The following is a 16,274-nucleotide window of genomic DNA, read 5'->3' as shown; positions in this document are numbered from 1 at the left end:
GGAAAACCCTTTTTTTGATACTTTAACGCCACCTACTTTTTGTAATTTAACTCGTATGACGTTGCTTCAATGACATAAATATAGCTGACAGTGTCTTCTACATTTTTTATTTGAAAAACTTTTCCCTTAAATCAATAGATTATGAGAAAAACGCATTCCAAATTTTTTTTCCCCATTTTTTTGGATTTTCTCAAAAACAGCGGAACGAAAAATTCTCTTAATTTTTTTTTAAGTTATTTACATGCCCCCCTAACGATCTATAACCTCAGAGTCACTATTGTAATTTTTTCCAGTCAAAATGCCAGATTTACTGTACCAAAACATAATATTAAAATTTAATTTTGTTCATTATCTTATTTATATATCATATCTGTAATAAAATTGCCTATAAATAAAAAGAGAGTAAATTTCATTTGAAAGGTAATTTAACGGAGAATGTTCTTAGCTATGTTTCAAGTGCGAGCGAGGATTCCGTACCCTAAAAAACTAAAAATCTGGCGTTTATGACATATAATTTTAACATATAAATAATTACTATGGAAATGAATGGTCATATAAATCTGGCTCAATTCATTTCGAAAAGTGAAATGGTAAAATAATTAGGTAATTCAAAACAATAATTCAAAAGAACAAAGTCATCTCCAATATTTCAATTTCATTTAAAATATTTCCAAAAAATTTGTCCCAAAAAATGATAGCTCTCTAAGTATCCTTTTCATCTTATCTGATATCCTTTACCATCACTTCGATATTGCTTTAAACAGGAGTGTTATAAATTTAAAGTGTTTATCTGTGCATCTGTGTGTTTCTCAGTGGCATCGTAGCCCCTAAACGGTCGAATCGACTTGATTGAGAATATTTTATAGCTATCAATTTCCAAATATCAATTTCCAAGGAATAAATCGCATTTGTCGGAGGTTTTTTAAATTTTGTAATTTCCACTTGTATAAATTTTGATACCGTATAAAAGACTTTTTGATCCCAAGGATAGTAAAAAAAAAGAGTGTTTCTTTTTATTTCGTAAATCTTTTGACACATTTTTTTTTTTTGAAAATAATTTCATAAAGTAGGTCAAGAGAGTATGAGGTGTGAAGTCTTATAAACCAGTTTGTTTTTAAACAAATAATACATATATACGAACGAACCATTTTATTGTATATAAACACCACTAACTATATATGTACTATATTTGTATGAATGTTGGTAACCTTTTTGACCATGAAAATCTCCAACATGTGGAAAAATAAAAGAAATAGGTCAAAATGTATAACAATAATATAATAATGATATCTACATATGTAAATATATATGTTTTTCTATTCTAGGTAGATATGTATATACAAATCAACACATATTCATATTTCTTAAGTAATATCGTAGCAAGGGTACCTATATGTATAACTAGCAGTTATCCACTCGCTTCGATGAGTACCTTCAATTTTAAGTACATACCAACTTTCAACCTTCATTTAAACCCCTTACGATATTAATTCCCAAAAATCCCTTCTTTGTGCACACTTACGTTATTTAAACAACGTTTGTGTAAAATTTCATGATTCTAAACACATAAAGGTTGCCCTAGTAGCGCAGTTGGTATGCTTAAGGTAACGGGTTCGATTCCCGCCATCACAACAAAATTAATTTAATTAATAGCTATAATGGACTGGTGTAGTGCATGGTATATGCATGAAGGAGGTGCACTCAGCCTCTGAAATGAGGGGCTGATAAATGAAATTATCAGCGGAAAGGTGGTAAAACACATATATGTGTTATCACAATGGGCTCTATACCCTAAGTGTGTCCTTCGTGGACAGCCAATATAACCTAGCCTGAACCCATAAGCCCAGCGGTGTCATCTGTGCTATGTTTAATTTTTTTTAGTTCAGAAAATCGGCGAAGGTCTTAAAAAATAGCCTCTTTCGATCAAAATGTTTTAACGCTTTACCGTGTAATCTATAATCTAATTCCAATCACTACATGGTATAAAATAAAGTCGCTTCCTTCTGTCTCTCCTTATGTATGCTTAGATCTTTAAAACTACGCAACGGATTTTGATGCGGTTTATTTAAATAGTGATTCAAGAGGAAGATTTATATGTACAATACATGCATAATATAGCAGAGAAACACTGATAATTTTAGAGTTTAATGTGATGTCGTAAATAAACACATTTTTGTATATAAAGAAGTGCACCAGTGTGAAGCCGGGACGAGGCGCTAGTAATTTAATAAATTAATTTGATTAGATGTAAATGGAATAGGGAAGTATTTTTAAACAATTTTCGTCAAAAGCGTACCACTTTTTACCTTTTTTTCGTTTAGGTCACTCTCTCTTTCTAAACACTGTAAGAGTTGTAAAATGAATCTTATTTTTATGAAGCACGGTTCGATCAATTCTTTTAGTATTTGAATTTATAAACTGATATTATTCCATATGTGTGTAGTGACATTAGAATAAATTAAGACGAGACAAAGCTCGTCGTTACCTTGAACTACTTGTTACAAAATAGAAACCTTTACAATAATATTTAACCTCCCAACATGATATCTATCTATATCGTATGATTAGCATTAGTCGCCACATATTCACTTCATGTCGCGTCTCCTCGCTTTTATTATTTTTATACCTATATATTATGAATAAATACAAATATATTCAAGTATATCAATTACATAATGTTTAATTTATTGAAATTCAGTATTCTAGTACAAATTAGGTAGAATACAAATATCGATGAATATTAATTGATAAGTTTAAGAAATATAATATAATAGTGAAATCTCCTAAGAGGCTTGGATTCGATTCTCGATATCGGATCAAGTCAATCGATGAAGAAATCTCCTATTCAAAGATTTACTACAAAGTATCCCGAAATAATAAAACGAACTTCAGAGCATGAATTTTATTATCAGATTATTAATTTAAACATAATAGAACCAAGAACTGTTGAAGAATTAACCAGGACTGTTGCCCGTGATAAATGCTGATAAACTATTAAAACATAGGAGAGATATTATACACATTACCACCGGAATAATTCCAGTAGACGCGAACGTCCAGAAAGAGAAAAGCGTAGTTGATGATTACTGCAGAAAGTGCAACAAAAAAAGGGAGACAGGCTGCAACCAGGAAGAATAGAACTGGCAAACAAACGGTTCATTCTGTTGGAAGTTTCTTGAAGGAACTGAAACAAACAACAATATTGATAACAATCATTTAATCATAATAAAATAAAAAACTGTCCCAGAGGACAAGATTTTCAATACAAGTTTCTACCTGTTTGATATTGCACAAATTTCCACAAAAATATATGAAACATACGAGTAAGAAGTTTAATGAACTTGATATGCATGGTAAATCTTTGAGAAGTATATCTACTATGGCTTCCACTCAAGAAAAGCTTGCGAGGATGCCATACCAAGAAGGCCTTAACAGATTAGGAGATAATCTGAAAAACCAACAATTAAAGGCATGGACCAGCTACGAGGGAGGGCGAATCGCCAAAAGCCTGTTGGGTGAAGGAAACTCGCTCGATAACAGAGCCGAGGAGATCTTGAAACTAAACAGAGCTGATATTAGAGTCATCGTAGAGTTACTCACAGGGCATGATAACCTGAACAAGTTCCAACATCAGATTGGAAAAAGACAATCTCCCGCGTGTGACAAATGCGGAGAAAATTCAGAAGAAACATCGATCCACTTTCTCTGTTACTGCCCGGCGCTCATACATCAGCGAAGGAAATGGTTTGGTCCGGCCATAGTCGAACCAGAAGAAATTAGGAAACTCAGAAATTGACTTACTCTATGTACTAGAATGTATAAGAAAAGAGCAAATAAAGAATTGAATTGAATTGAATTGAATTCCATAGTTTTAAATCTAGGTATGCGTGCTATTAAAATCGATTAGGCAGTTTGCTAATTTGATAAATTTTATCAAAATATCGTCTAGTTCGACTAAAACACTTTGTTTTAGAGTTGTTTTTTTTTTAAATGAAAAAAATATGATTCATTGGAAATATTCTAGACATATTTATTACGAATGTTTTATTCATCAAAATATTTTACCATCAAGGTTTTTTGGCATTTATAAGAAAACTTTATATTAAAATCCTCTATTAAATTACCAACTGTGGCATGTTGACAAAGTGGAAGCGTTTTTTATCCGCGATCTTAGTAAGTGTGATCGAATCTGAAAAAAATATTAAAGTGGACAAAGGAACGGTCTAGGATGGAGTAGTAGTCTGTGAAGCGACTACAACTCTATGGTCTATCAATCAAATGTCAGAATATTTGACATCAACAAAAGAACGCATGTGAGTTTAATTTCTGCACTTAAGTTAATTTATTAATTAAAATATAAAATATTCTTTGTTTTTAGAATTTACAATATGTCTTGCAAGACAAACAAAAAATCATTAAATGAATTACAAAGAAAATCATATGAAATTACAATTCTCAAAGACAAATGCACACATTTACATAACCCCCTCAAGGTAAGGTTTTGTTAAATTAATTAAGTTTTTTTTTTTATTTTATTTTATTTTTTTTTATTATCAAATGTGTGATGCTACATTGACTTGAACTGAATTGAACAGTTCCGATTTTGCGTTAAATTCTTCTGTTTAGTGAATCAAGTATCCATCTTCTGGCTCTGACCCGTGACTCAATTTATTCAATATTACACAGAGCAGAATCCGATGAAGCTTACGTACCGGCAAAGTATAACTCCGAATCGAAAGACTAAAGACACCCATCAAGGGCTGTCTGCACTCGTGGTCAGCTACACTTCCAAAACGCGGTATTGATCACGTTCAACACCAAATTTAAATATTTAATTAAAATCGAATCGGAACTGTCCAATTGCGTATTGTTAAACTACGTATACTAAACGTTTTGACCTTTTTTGTAGGTAAATCTCCAATTACATCGTTACAAATTGGGACAGAAGAAAGATAATTACAGTAAAGCAACGTACCTTGAAAATCTAGGCAAAACCACCACAGAATACCGAGCGTACACCTCCAAACAAACAACACCAGCCGTTGATGAATGTCCAGGAATGATTAATAAATCGTTCAAGTAAGTCCACTTCTTTGAAGTTAAACCAATTATCTTTATTCCAGATTAAATGACCCAATCCATCAATTGTCCGATGTAATCTTCAAAACGTGCTCGCGTTGCGGGCACGGACGTGTAGAATTATTAATTTTTAATAAATTTTATAACTGATCCTTGATGTGTACCATTCAACGGTGATTTTATTAAGCGAGCTCATCTTTAAATTGTCTGAGCTTTTTAGCTTCGTTCTGTATTCATGCGCCGAACTACGTTGTTATTGTTTGTTAACTTTTAATAATTGTTGCGCGTGGTGGTCATTCACACGTTAGTGTGTACTAACGTCCGTTCACACGCTAACGTGATTTTAATTCGACTTTTTTAATTGACTAATTTTATTTTTTTTTTGTGTGTGTGTTTAGATTTAGATAGGGTTTTTTATTCATTTATTTATTTCTATTTTTTTTTGTATTTTCTTTTGTAAATATTTCTTTTCGTGTTCGTGTGTTTTAATGATTGTTACCTTTTTCTGTCCCAATGTTTTTGATCGCGTTTACTACTCTAATTTAAAAGATTTTTAATTACTATCAGCCAAACCTACAATCAAAATACTGTGAACCGAATTGAACGGTTCAGTCTCCCCCACTTTTAGGGAGAAATACTATTGTATTTCGGAATTTATTAATTGATTTCTTCTCGTTCGATGAACGGCTTCAGGTCCTCGACGTGGGCTTTGTACCTTATTTTAGTTTCTAAGTCTTCGAGGTCGCATGAAACAGGGGTTGTAAAGCGGAGTATTCTCCTGGGTGTCGTCCACCGGGGAATAAATTTTCTGGCCTCGTCGAATTGGGGACCACCGTGGTCTCTCTGTAGCACAATTTGGCCCTCTGTGAAGGGGTGTTCTGGTGGACGTTTGGCGTTATGGAAGCGTTTCATTTTGTCATGTGCCTTCGCCAATGACTCTCGGACCTTATCGAGATCTGGTGGGGGATCATCATGGATTATTTCATGCAAATTCCACCGGAGGTCCAATGGAGTTGGAACTGCTCGTCCTAAAAATACCGTCGAGGGGCTGCATTGGATCGATTCGTGGAATTGACTATTATGTGCAAATTGAAAATATGGGAGGAATTGATCCCATTCTTTGTGGGTGTTTGCGTATTGACGTAACATAATAGTCATTCCACTCTTGAGGTCCCTGTGGATTCTTTCGACGAAAGAGTTACTCGACGGTCTATAAGGTGCGCACAGAATGTGTTTGATACCCCATCGAAGGCACATGAGCCTAAATTTCTCGCCTGTAAATGCCTTATGATTGTCCGTAATGACGTGTCGAGGTGGACCGAAGCGTAACCAGACCTTATTGAGCTTGTCGACGGTGTTAGCCGCCGTAACACGTTTTACGGGAATGGCCTCCAACCATTTCGTGAAGCTATCCGCCACTGTGAGCACATATCGGAACCCGTTTTTGGTCATGACTAAGGGGCCAACGTGATCTATGTGGACCCTCTCCCACGGGTGTTCTGGAGTTTTAGAAGCTAATGGGGCCCCAGGTGCTTTATTGTGTGGTTTACACCGCTGGCATTCCGGACAGGACCTAACATAACCGCGGACCTCCTCAAACAGTCGTGGCCACCAGAAGCGACGGGCAATGGCCCTATAACTTTTTGTAATGCCGGGGTGGTTTGAAGCTATTCCATCGTGGTGATAGTAGAGAAGCATTTGTCTCATAGTTTTAGGTACAGGGATACGTCGCAACCTATTTTTCCCTACAATTTTTAGAAGAAGGGAGTCCCGTAACTCATAGCCTATCACATCATCTCCGGCACGTAGGCGCTGGATGATGAGCCGTAGCTCAGGATCGTCCTCTTGCTGTCGTTGCAGAGAGGTAAAGGTTTGTGGTACCTCGTCTAAAACTGAAATTTTACCTGTATGTCCGTCTGTCAAATTTTTATGGAAGTTGTCTGTGGGACTTTTCTCGTCGTTTGATTTTTTAATTGAAAATAGCCTTGAAAGGGCGTCAGCTACAACATTGGTGGGGCCTTTTATGTGTTCCACGTCAAACTCAAAACGTGAGAGTTTTAGTACCCACCTTCCCACTCGACCAAGCTGTTTTGGGTGGTTCATAACCCAGCTTAGGGCTCCGCTATCGGTGTTGAGCAGAAACCGTGTTCCTAGTAAATACTGCTTGAATTTCTCCAGGGCCCAGACGACAGCGAGACTCTCCAGTTCGTATGCAGAATATTTAACCTCCGCAGGGGTTAATTTTCTGCTAGCGTACTGGATGGCTCTTTGGCCTCCGTCTAGTTCCTGAAGCAATACAGCAGCAATTGCGACACCTGAAGCATCGGTTTGTACGATGAAGCGTTTTTTAAAATCTGGGAAGGCAAGTACTGGAGCTTCTGTAAGAGCTTGTTTGACCGCGTTGAATGCTTTAATTTGGTCATCTCCGAAGTGGTACACCACGTCCTTTTTTCTGAGTGCGTTCAGCGGGGCAACTATTTCGGCGTAGTTGGGGATGAAACGCGAGAAGAAGGAAGTCATCCCCAAGAAGGATCTCAGTTGCTTAATGTTGCGAGGTATTCGCAGGTCCAACACAGCCGCTACCTTCGACCTATCCAAAGCTACACCTGACGCGGATATTACATGCCCTAGGAATTGAATGCTAGGTAGACATAGTTGCATTTTGTCCGGTCGTACCGTTAAGCCGGTATCTCGTAGCCTAGTGAACACTATCTCCAGGTGTTTTAGGTGCTCTTCAAAGCTCGAGCTGTAAATTAAAATGTCGTCGAAGTAAGGGATAACACATTTATAGCGGAGGTCTGCGAATAACCCGAAGATCAAGCGGTTTAGAGCCATTGGGCTGACACTTAATCCGAAGGGAGTAGTCCGGAACAAGTATTGGCCTGTTGGCGTAGAGAACGCTGTGTATTTTCGGCATCCAGGGGACAGCATTATTTGATAGTAAGCGCTAGTTAAATCGATCACTGAATAGCAGCGTGAACCACTCAAACTCTGAAAAACATTCTCCATATTAGGGGAGGGAAAGCCGTCGAAGATAACTTTCGCATTCAGGCGCCTATAATCGATACACAGCCTGTTTGAACCATCTTTTTTCTTTATTAAAAAGGCTGGAGCCGAGTATTCACTCCGGCAAGGTTCGATAATGCCTTGCTCCAGGAGGCCGTTGATGTGCTGTTCCATTTCAAGCGCTTTAGGGGGTGAAAGTGGATAGGGTGGGCTCCGTACCGGTATACTGTCCTTTAAACGTATGGTGTACCAATAATCACGAGCACAACCGATTTTGTTGGTGATTGTGTCACTAAAGCGATTCAATAACGTTTCGAGACGGGAAGATTGAGTTTTCGGCAACGTAGGTGATGTGACGATGTTATTTATTGTACAGACTGTCCCTGGACACATGGGGATGGGTATTTTTGGGTTGAACATGAAGGTCACTAAGCATTTTTCGAAATTTAAAATAGCCTTCATGTGTTTTAAAAGATCAACACCCATGATTAAACTGAAAGTTAGGCTTGGTATTATATGAAACGCTGTCCTCCAAGTAAATCCGCCAATTCTGATAGAACATGTCAGCAACTGATGGACATTAGTGACAGTACCATCCGCTAATATAGTTTGGAGCGTTGTGGTGGAGATCTTGCCTAAACCAAGCTTTACTGTAGCTGTTGCCAATTTTTTATCACAAAAACTATGAGTGGCCCCTGAATCCAGAAGGCAATCGTACGTACAAGGTCCTATGGTTACGGGTATTGTAGGTAGGCTAGTATGTTGTGAACGAATTGATAATAATTTGCGACGTCCCATTAGACAACGATGGGGGGGACGAGACGGGGTTTGGTTGATTGTATTGTAATTGGAGATTTCAACTAGTTTTTTGTAGGTTTAGACCTACTGGAGTTCTGCTCCATTTGTGCGTACATTACTTGTCTATCCGTTATTTGACGCACCTCTTGAGCTACTAGGTCAAGTATTTCAAATGAATCCGGTACCATCCTAAATTTGCAGATATCATATGTCGCCCTATTCATGCGAGCCCAAAGAATTGTAATGATCTCCTGCTCACTAAGGTTGGCTCCAATGATTTTAGATTTGAGTTTAATATCATCAATGAACGCCGTGAATAATTCCTCTGGACGTTGCCATCTATACAAGTGTTCTGATGTGAGCAGGGACCTTTCGGCCGGCGCAAAAAATACATCTAATATCCTGAAGCGAAGAGAGTCCCAGGTGGCATAAGATTGGATATTTGTAGCCCACCATCTTTGAAAATTTCCGTCACAAAACTGGAGGAGATGTGTTAGAAGAGGTTTCTCCTCCAGGACGTGTAGCTCTGCGAGCTTTTGGATTTCCTCCAGGAATTTTATTATGTTCGGTTTGCTGGAGCCGTCACACCGAGGGAAGTCTTTGAAGTACGTATCTATGTTTGCCTGATACTTAATTTTATACATATTATCTCCTAAATTACTATGTGCTAAATTTATTAACGACTTATTCGCATTTTGATTGCAGGATTGGCTACATGATATCTTACTTATGGATTCACATAAATATTTTAATTGGAGATTTACCTCGTGAATATCATGCTCGTGTGATGCGTTGAGTCGTGTTTGGGAACGCATAAACTGGATGACTCTTGATGGTGTGGCGTCCTCCTCTCCTACTGCTGTTGTTGTCGCAGGTTGCCCAGTCGGACCTGCATGTGCTGGTGGCGCAAGAACAGGATGAAGTGATGGAGTTGTATTCGATTGCGTAGTTGGCGCATGATTCACATGATATGGATACGTTGGAAGAGCTTGTCCGTACTGTGGAACACTCCCCAATCCATAACCAAAATACTGCTGCAGTTGTGCAGACGACGCAGGTGGAACCATACCAGGCGCCGGATTCAATATCGGTACGTTTCCAGGACTCGTACCAATAGTTGTTTGTGGTACATTTCCAGCCAATACTGTCGTGGGTCGGGTGGAATTGGCTTTCGACACTGATGGTGCTATTGTCGTAATACCATGAGCACCTGGAATATCTGGCGGAGTAGCGTAACTTGGTGAAGTTGCGTCAACAATGGTACCCAATCCAGCAGTGTTATTTGTTGTAGCTGTTGTGTTGACGACGATTGTTGTCACAACCATTGGAACATCTGCTGATGATGTCGTGTGTTTGTTGGACCGTGTAGTCGGCATCCTCTGGCAGTTCACCTAGACGTTACGCTCGTACGAACAAAGAAAAAAAAATTAGTAGTATGTATTTTTTTTTGCAAAATTTAATTTTAAATTATGAGCCAATAATCCTTTTTTTTTTTTTTTTTTTTTTTTTTTTTCTAATCCAGACTCGATCAACTACCCTACGCTATATGCTACCAACTTTGGCATTTATAAGAAAACTTTATATTAAAATCCTCTATTAAATTACCAACTGTGGCATGTTGACAAAGTGGAAGCGTTTTTTATCCGCGATCTTAGTAAGTGTGATCGAATCTGAAAAAAATATTAAAGTGGACAAAGGAACGGTCTAGGATGGAGTAGTAGTCTGTGAAGCGACTACAACTCTATGGTCTATCAATCAAATGTCAGAATATTTGACATCAACAAAAGAACGCATGTGAGTTTAATTTCTGCACTTAAGTTAATTTATTAATTAAAATATAAAATATTCTTTGTTTTTAGAATTTACAATATGTCTTGCAAGACAAACAAAAAATCATTAAATGAATTACAAAGAAAATCATATGAAATTACAATTCTCAAAGACAAATGCACACATTTACATAACCCCCTCAAGGTAAGGTTTTGTTAAATTAATTAAGTTTTTTTTTTTATTTTATTTTATTTTTTTTTATTATCAAATGTGTGATGCTACATTGACTTGAACTGAATTGAACAGTTCCGATTTTGCGTTAAATTCTTCTGTTTAGTGAATCAAGTATCCATCTTCTGGCTCTGACCCGTGACTCAATTTATTCAATATTACACAGAGCAGAATCCGATGAAGCTTACGTACCGGCAAAGTATAACTCCGAATCGAAAGACTAAAGACACCCATCAAGGGCTGTCTGCACTCGTGGTCAGCTACACTTCCAAAACGCGGTATTGATCACGTTCAACACCAAATTTAAATATTTAATTAAAATCGAATCGGAACTGTCCAATTGCGTATTGTTAAACTACGTATACTAAACGTTTTGACCTTTTTTGTAGGTAAATCTCCAATTACATCGTTACAAATTGGGACAGAAGAAAGATAATTACAGTAAAGCAACGTACCTTGAAAATCTAGGCAAAACCACCACAGAATACCGAGCGTACACCTCCAAACAAACAACACCAGCCGTTGATGAATGTCCAGGAATGATTAATAAATCGTTCAAGTAAGTCCACTTCTTTGAAGTTAAACCAATTATCTTTATTCCAGATTAAATGACCCAATCCATCAATTGTCCGATGTAATCTTCAAAACGTGCTCGCGTTGCGGGCACGGACGTGTAGAATTATTAATTTTTAATAAATTTTATAACTGATCCTTGATGTGTACCATTCAACGGTGATTTTATTAAGCGAGCTCATCTTTAAATTGTCTGAGCTTTTTAGCTTCGTTCTGTATTCATGCGCCGAACTACGTTGTTATTGTTTGTTAACTTTTAATAATTGTTGCGCGTGGTGGTCATTCACACGTTAGTGTGTACTAACGTCCGTTCACACGCTAACGTGATTTTAATTCGACTTTTTTAATTGACTAATTTTATTTTTTTTTTGTGTGTGTGTTTAGATTTAGATAGGGTTTTTTATTCATTTATTTATTTCTATTTTTTTTTGTATTTTCTTTTGTAAATATTTCTTTTCGTGTTCGTGTGTTTTAATGATTGTTACCTTTTTCTGTCCCAATGTTTTTGATCGCGTTTACTACTCTAATTTAAAAGATTTTTAATTACTATCAGCCAAACCTACAATCAAAATACTGTGAACCGAATTGAACGGTTCAGTTTTGGATTTATTATAAATTTATGGTAATACAATTTTTTATATGTAAGAATTTTGGGATAATAATTTACGACGCACTTGAGATGTTATTGACATAAAAGATTCTTTTTTTTGTTTTCGGGTACAATGTTATTTTAAATTTTATAAGGTCAAACGGGGCATATATGGCTCAGACATACGAATAAACGCAGACAGATGACGATGTGACGGATACAAATGAAAATAATTTGTCAAGTCCCATACGTGGATCTTTTGAAATGGTATCTTGATATATTTTATTTTTAAACCCCGAACTAAAAAAAGGGGGTGTTATAAGTTTGACCGCTATGTGTGTTTGTCTGTCTGTGGCATCGTAGCTCCGCAACGGATGAACCGATTTCAATTTTTTTGGTTTCATTTGAAAGGTAATTTTACGGAGAGAGTTCTTAACTATTCTAACTTCAAGTGCGTGATATGTGTTTCGTACCCGAAAAATCTAAAAAATTGGCGACGATTTTCAAAATCGATCTAGTTTGAAAAAGGCATGGCATATAATTTTAACATATAAATAATTACTATAGAAATGAATGGTCAAATAAACCTGGCTCAATTCATTTCGAAAAGTGAAATGGTAAAATATTTAGGTAATTCAAAACAAAAATGCAAAAGAACAAAGTCAACTCAAATATTTCAATTTCAATTAAAAAATTTGTCCCAAGAAATGATAGCTTTCTAAGTATCCTTTTCATCTCAACTGACGTCGTTGACCATCACTTTGATAATGATTTAAAAAGGAGTGTTATAAATTTAAAGTGTTTATCTGTACGTCTATGTGCTTCTCAGTAGCATCGTAGCCTCTAAATGGTTGAACCGACTTGATTGAGAACATTTTATAGCTCAAGTTTCTAAAAATCGTATTACAAGGAATAAATCGCATTTGTCGGGGGTTTTTTAAATTTTGTAAATTTCACATGTCAACATAATAGTTATATAAATAAGTACCGATAGAATAATTTATTAAGTACACCATAACCTATTAAATAATTTCCATTCAAAACATTTTATAAAATTATCAAATAAAGTAGGTATATATGTTGAGTTTACATTTAGCTGATCAACATAACAATTTGATTTGATCTTTATCCTAGAAAGAATTCAATGTTAAATGTCAAAAACTAAACTAAATAAGCTGTATTGTATGATGATAGCCTTGACCTAATTGAATAAATGAATGATTATTATTATTTATTGAGTGTTTATGAATAGGTACACATGAGATTAGAAGAAATAATAATAATAATAATAACAATAACAATATATACAGAATGTTCGATTGACATCTAGGCAAATAAATATCACGAGTATGACAGAATACATGCATTAAGCAATGCATCTAAGTAAGAGGTATTATATATATGTATTAAAGCTTCGATATGCGTTGAGATAGATGTTAAAAGCTTGGAGAGTGGGAGTTTCTTAGTTAAATAGATGAACTACAACAGATAAGCCACGATACAAGTCACTTTTGCAATTTCATATAACACCTATAATATCTCTTACTTAGATGCATTGCTTAACGCATATACTCCGTCAAACTCGTGATATTTATATGCCTAAATGTAAATCGAACATTTTGTATATCGATGTTTATTGTTATGAACTAATAGGCAATCCATCGAAAAAAAGGTTTCATTGATATTGGCAGGAAGCATAGTAGATTTTAATTTCAAAATTTTAATATTCGAAATCAGAAACAAATGAAAATATTTCGAAATTATATTTGGCCTTTAATATAAAGACATTATAATAATTTATACTTTCAAATTGGTGGCCTAGACTATAAAAGATGTCACTGACCAATCATTTAGTTCTGATTTGTCTGTGTCTGATGACATAAGGCCAGAAGACAATTATTAATGTTTACAAATTTCCATATTATAAATAATTGTTTCTCTTATAAATCAGTCAATTTTTGATTTTAGAAATTACTTAATCGATTTCAAACAAAATTTAGATCAGATTTGAACAGATCACTGCTTGCATATGAAATTCGGAAGGACAGATAAAAGGTAATAAACAAAACTTTTGAGATTTGCGGGAAAAACAATCCTGTTTTTGGGAAAATATGGAATAACCAAAATTAGTTTTAGTCAATCTACATTCCTTTAAAAGAAAAACGACAATTTCAGATATATTTCTGGTACCATTTTTGAGAAAACTTAAGGTATAAAACTGATTCATAACTTCAGAATTAGAAACGTAAAAAATGAATCATTCTTGGTAAATGTAAAAAAGTTTTCTGCAAGTTTTTGTTTAGTGAAATTATTATTGTAGGTTGAATATTCTATTTAATAGATTTTTTTGTCATCTTCAGCCATTCATTGCGGTGAAATTAAGTCCAATTTTTAAAATATTTCACCTAAAATAATTCCAAAAAAAAGTAAAAAATACATTTACGTGAATTTAAAAGACAATTTGCTACTTTTGCACGAAATTTATTTTATATTTAAAAAAATACATAAATATCTCAAAAATAGACAACTTTATTAATTCAATGGTCAAAAATTATTGCTAATAAACACGTGTACGAATTTTTCCAAAAAAAAAAAAAAATGAATAGAATCTGTTTGTTTTGGTTTGTGACAAATTTACACGTCATTTACGCATTCATAACTTGTATGTTCATGTTAATAAATTTTTTTAATGACATTGTTTTTGTGTTGTCAAATTATACTGACTGACAGAATGTACCTACGGTGGACAAAATGGTAATAGTGCTTAATAGTATTGGATGTCCCATCTATTTATTTTACTGATGGTTTAAAATGAAATTTGGATCTCATGGATTCTCTCTGAGATACAAGCATTTCAAACAAACCCATTGTTAATTTTTTTTTTTCCAGCCTAAAAAATATTTAATCTATTATAGATAATAGCTCATTTTGTAGTTAACCAATCAAAAAATAACTTAAATACAAGTTTCAAAATTTGAGTGGGAACATCATGACATCAAATGGGACCTAGTTGCTTTAATAGTCGATTTAAATCCTAAAAAGTAAGGGAAAGAATCACACTTTAATTAAGAAAGTTGATACACATAAACAAAACTAATCTTATTTATTAAAACATCATTTCACACTAGGGGAACATCCATAAATTACGTAACACATTTTAAGGGGGGGGGTTATTTCAATTTGTTATGCATTGTTACGTTAAGGTAGTTCCTCCGCGACCGTCCAGTCAAAAAGTTTTGGACTAATACTATCATTCAGTGCATTAACTGTGCTATGACTATTATACATATACCATATATTATTTTCAAAAGACTGTAGTTCCTCACTACTGTTTCTAGTATACATATGACATACACACACTATGACATATGCCTTTAACATTAGTCTTCATATCTTTTCCACAAAAATCATCGCTAAAACGAGTTATTTATTTAAGTTTTTTATCGAAACTATATGGTAAATAATTTTTATTTTTATTTATATATTTTCTAAATATAGTATTCTACATTATATTAGTTTTTCATAGAGATGGTGGACGTCATTCATTGGTAAATAAATATAATATTTGTAAATTTGTGTATTTTTATACACTTCTCCCATGTACACGTACAAATTGCGTCACTTTTAATTGCTAATATCTCATGTATGGCATGGTAAATCATCTTCTAATTTTAACAGCAAGTGTATTATGAATTAAATATTTTATATTCTGAGTTTTGAGAAATTCTTGGAATATCACTTTCGTGTAGGTACTACCTTAAGGGGGGGTGTCAATCTAACATATGTTACGTAACAAAAATTTAATTATATTGCTTGGATTAAAAAATGAAAAAAAAATTTCTAATCATACTTTTATAATTATATTTAATTATTGAGATATAATTCAAATATTCGCGCCATGTACAGAAGCGCCGCTATTGGCATGATACCGCACTGCTGCTATATATACGCGCGAAGTCATTTGTTTTTCCTTGGTATAGAGATACGCAAAAATGTTCATCAACAACTGGACTTAATAATTCAACATTTGACTTTAATTTGCTTTATAAAAAATGACACCAAATATCGGGATTCTTTATCAAGATTTATTCAGAGCTTATAAAAAAGCTCATCCTACAATTTCTTCGCAGCAAGCACAACTTGAAACAAATAAAATTTGGAATGACTTTAAAAAAATTAAAAATAAAGATGAAATGAAAAACAAACAAACAGAAAACACTAGACTAAC

General features: G+C 34.7%; 2 protein-coding genes and 1 long non-coding RNA gene across 3 annotated transcripts; all 3 read left to right on the top strand.

Moving 5' to 3' along the window:
• The first annotated feature begins 4,103 nt into the window (after positions 1–4,103).
• LOC123294465 lies at positions 4,104–9,303 on the top strand. Its single transcript, XM_044875499.1, has 4 exons — positions 4,104–4,313; positions 4,379–4,493; positions 4,910–5,079; positions 9,167–9,303. The coding sequence occupies exons 1-4, from the start codon at positions 4,279–4,281 to the stop codon at positions 9,201–9,203; spliced, it is 357 nt and encodes a 118-aa protein (XP_044731434.1). The 5' UTR covers positions 4,104–4,278; the 3' UTR covers positions 9,204–9,303.
• Positions 9,304–10,248: 945 nt separating this feature from the next.
• LOC123294464 lies at positions 10,249–11,614 on the top strand. The gene is made up of 4 exons (XM_044875498.1): positions 10,249–10,316; positions 10,406–10,677; positions 10,743–10,857; positions 11,274–11,614. The coding sequence occupies exons 2-4, from the start codon at positions 10,643–10,645 to the stop codon at positions 11,445–11,447; spliced, it is 324 nt and encodes a 107-aa protein (XP_044731433.1). The 5' UTR covers positions 10,249–10,316; positions 10,406–10,642; the 3' UTR covers positions 11,448–11,614.
• Positions 11,615–15,207: 3,593 nt separating this feature from the next.
• On the top strand, positions 15,208–15,917 carry LOC123296577. Its single transcript, XR_006535180.1, has 2 exons — positions 15,208–15,252; positions 15,809–15,917. It is a non-coding gene; the product is annotated as an uncharacterized LOC123296577 (long non-coding RNA).
• The last annotated feature ends 357 nt before the right edge of the window (positions 15,918–16,274 follow it).

Source organism: Chrysoperla carnea, chromosome 3, assembly GCF_905475395.1.
Source record: "Chrysoperla carnea chromosome 3, inChrCarn1.1, whole genome shotgun sequence".
Taxonomy (NCBI): Eukaryota; Metazoa; Arthropoda; class Insecta; order Neuroptera; family Chrysopidae; genus Chrysoperla; species Chrysoperla carnea.
The sequence above is the reverse complement of the archived record's forward strand: the minus strand, read 5'-3'. Positions and strand labels throughout refer to the sequence as shown.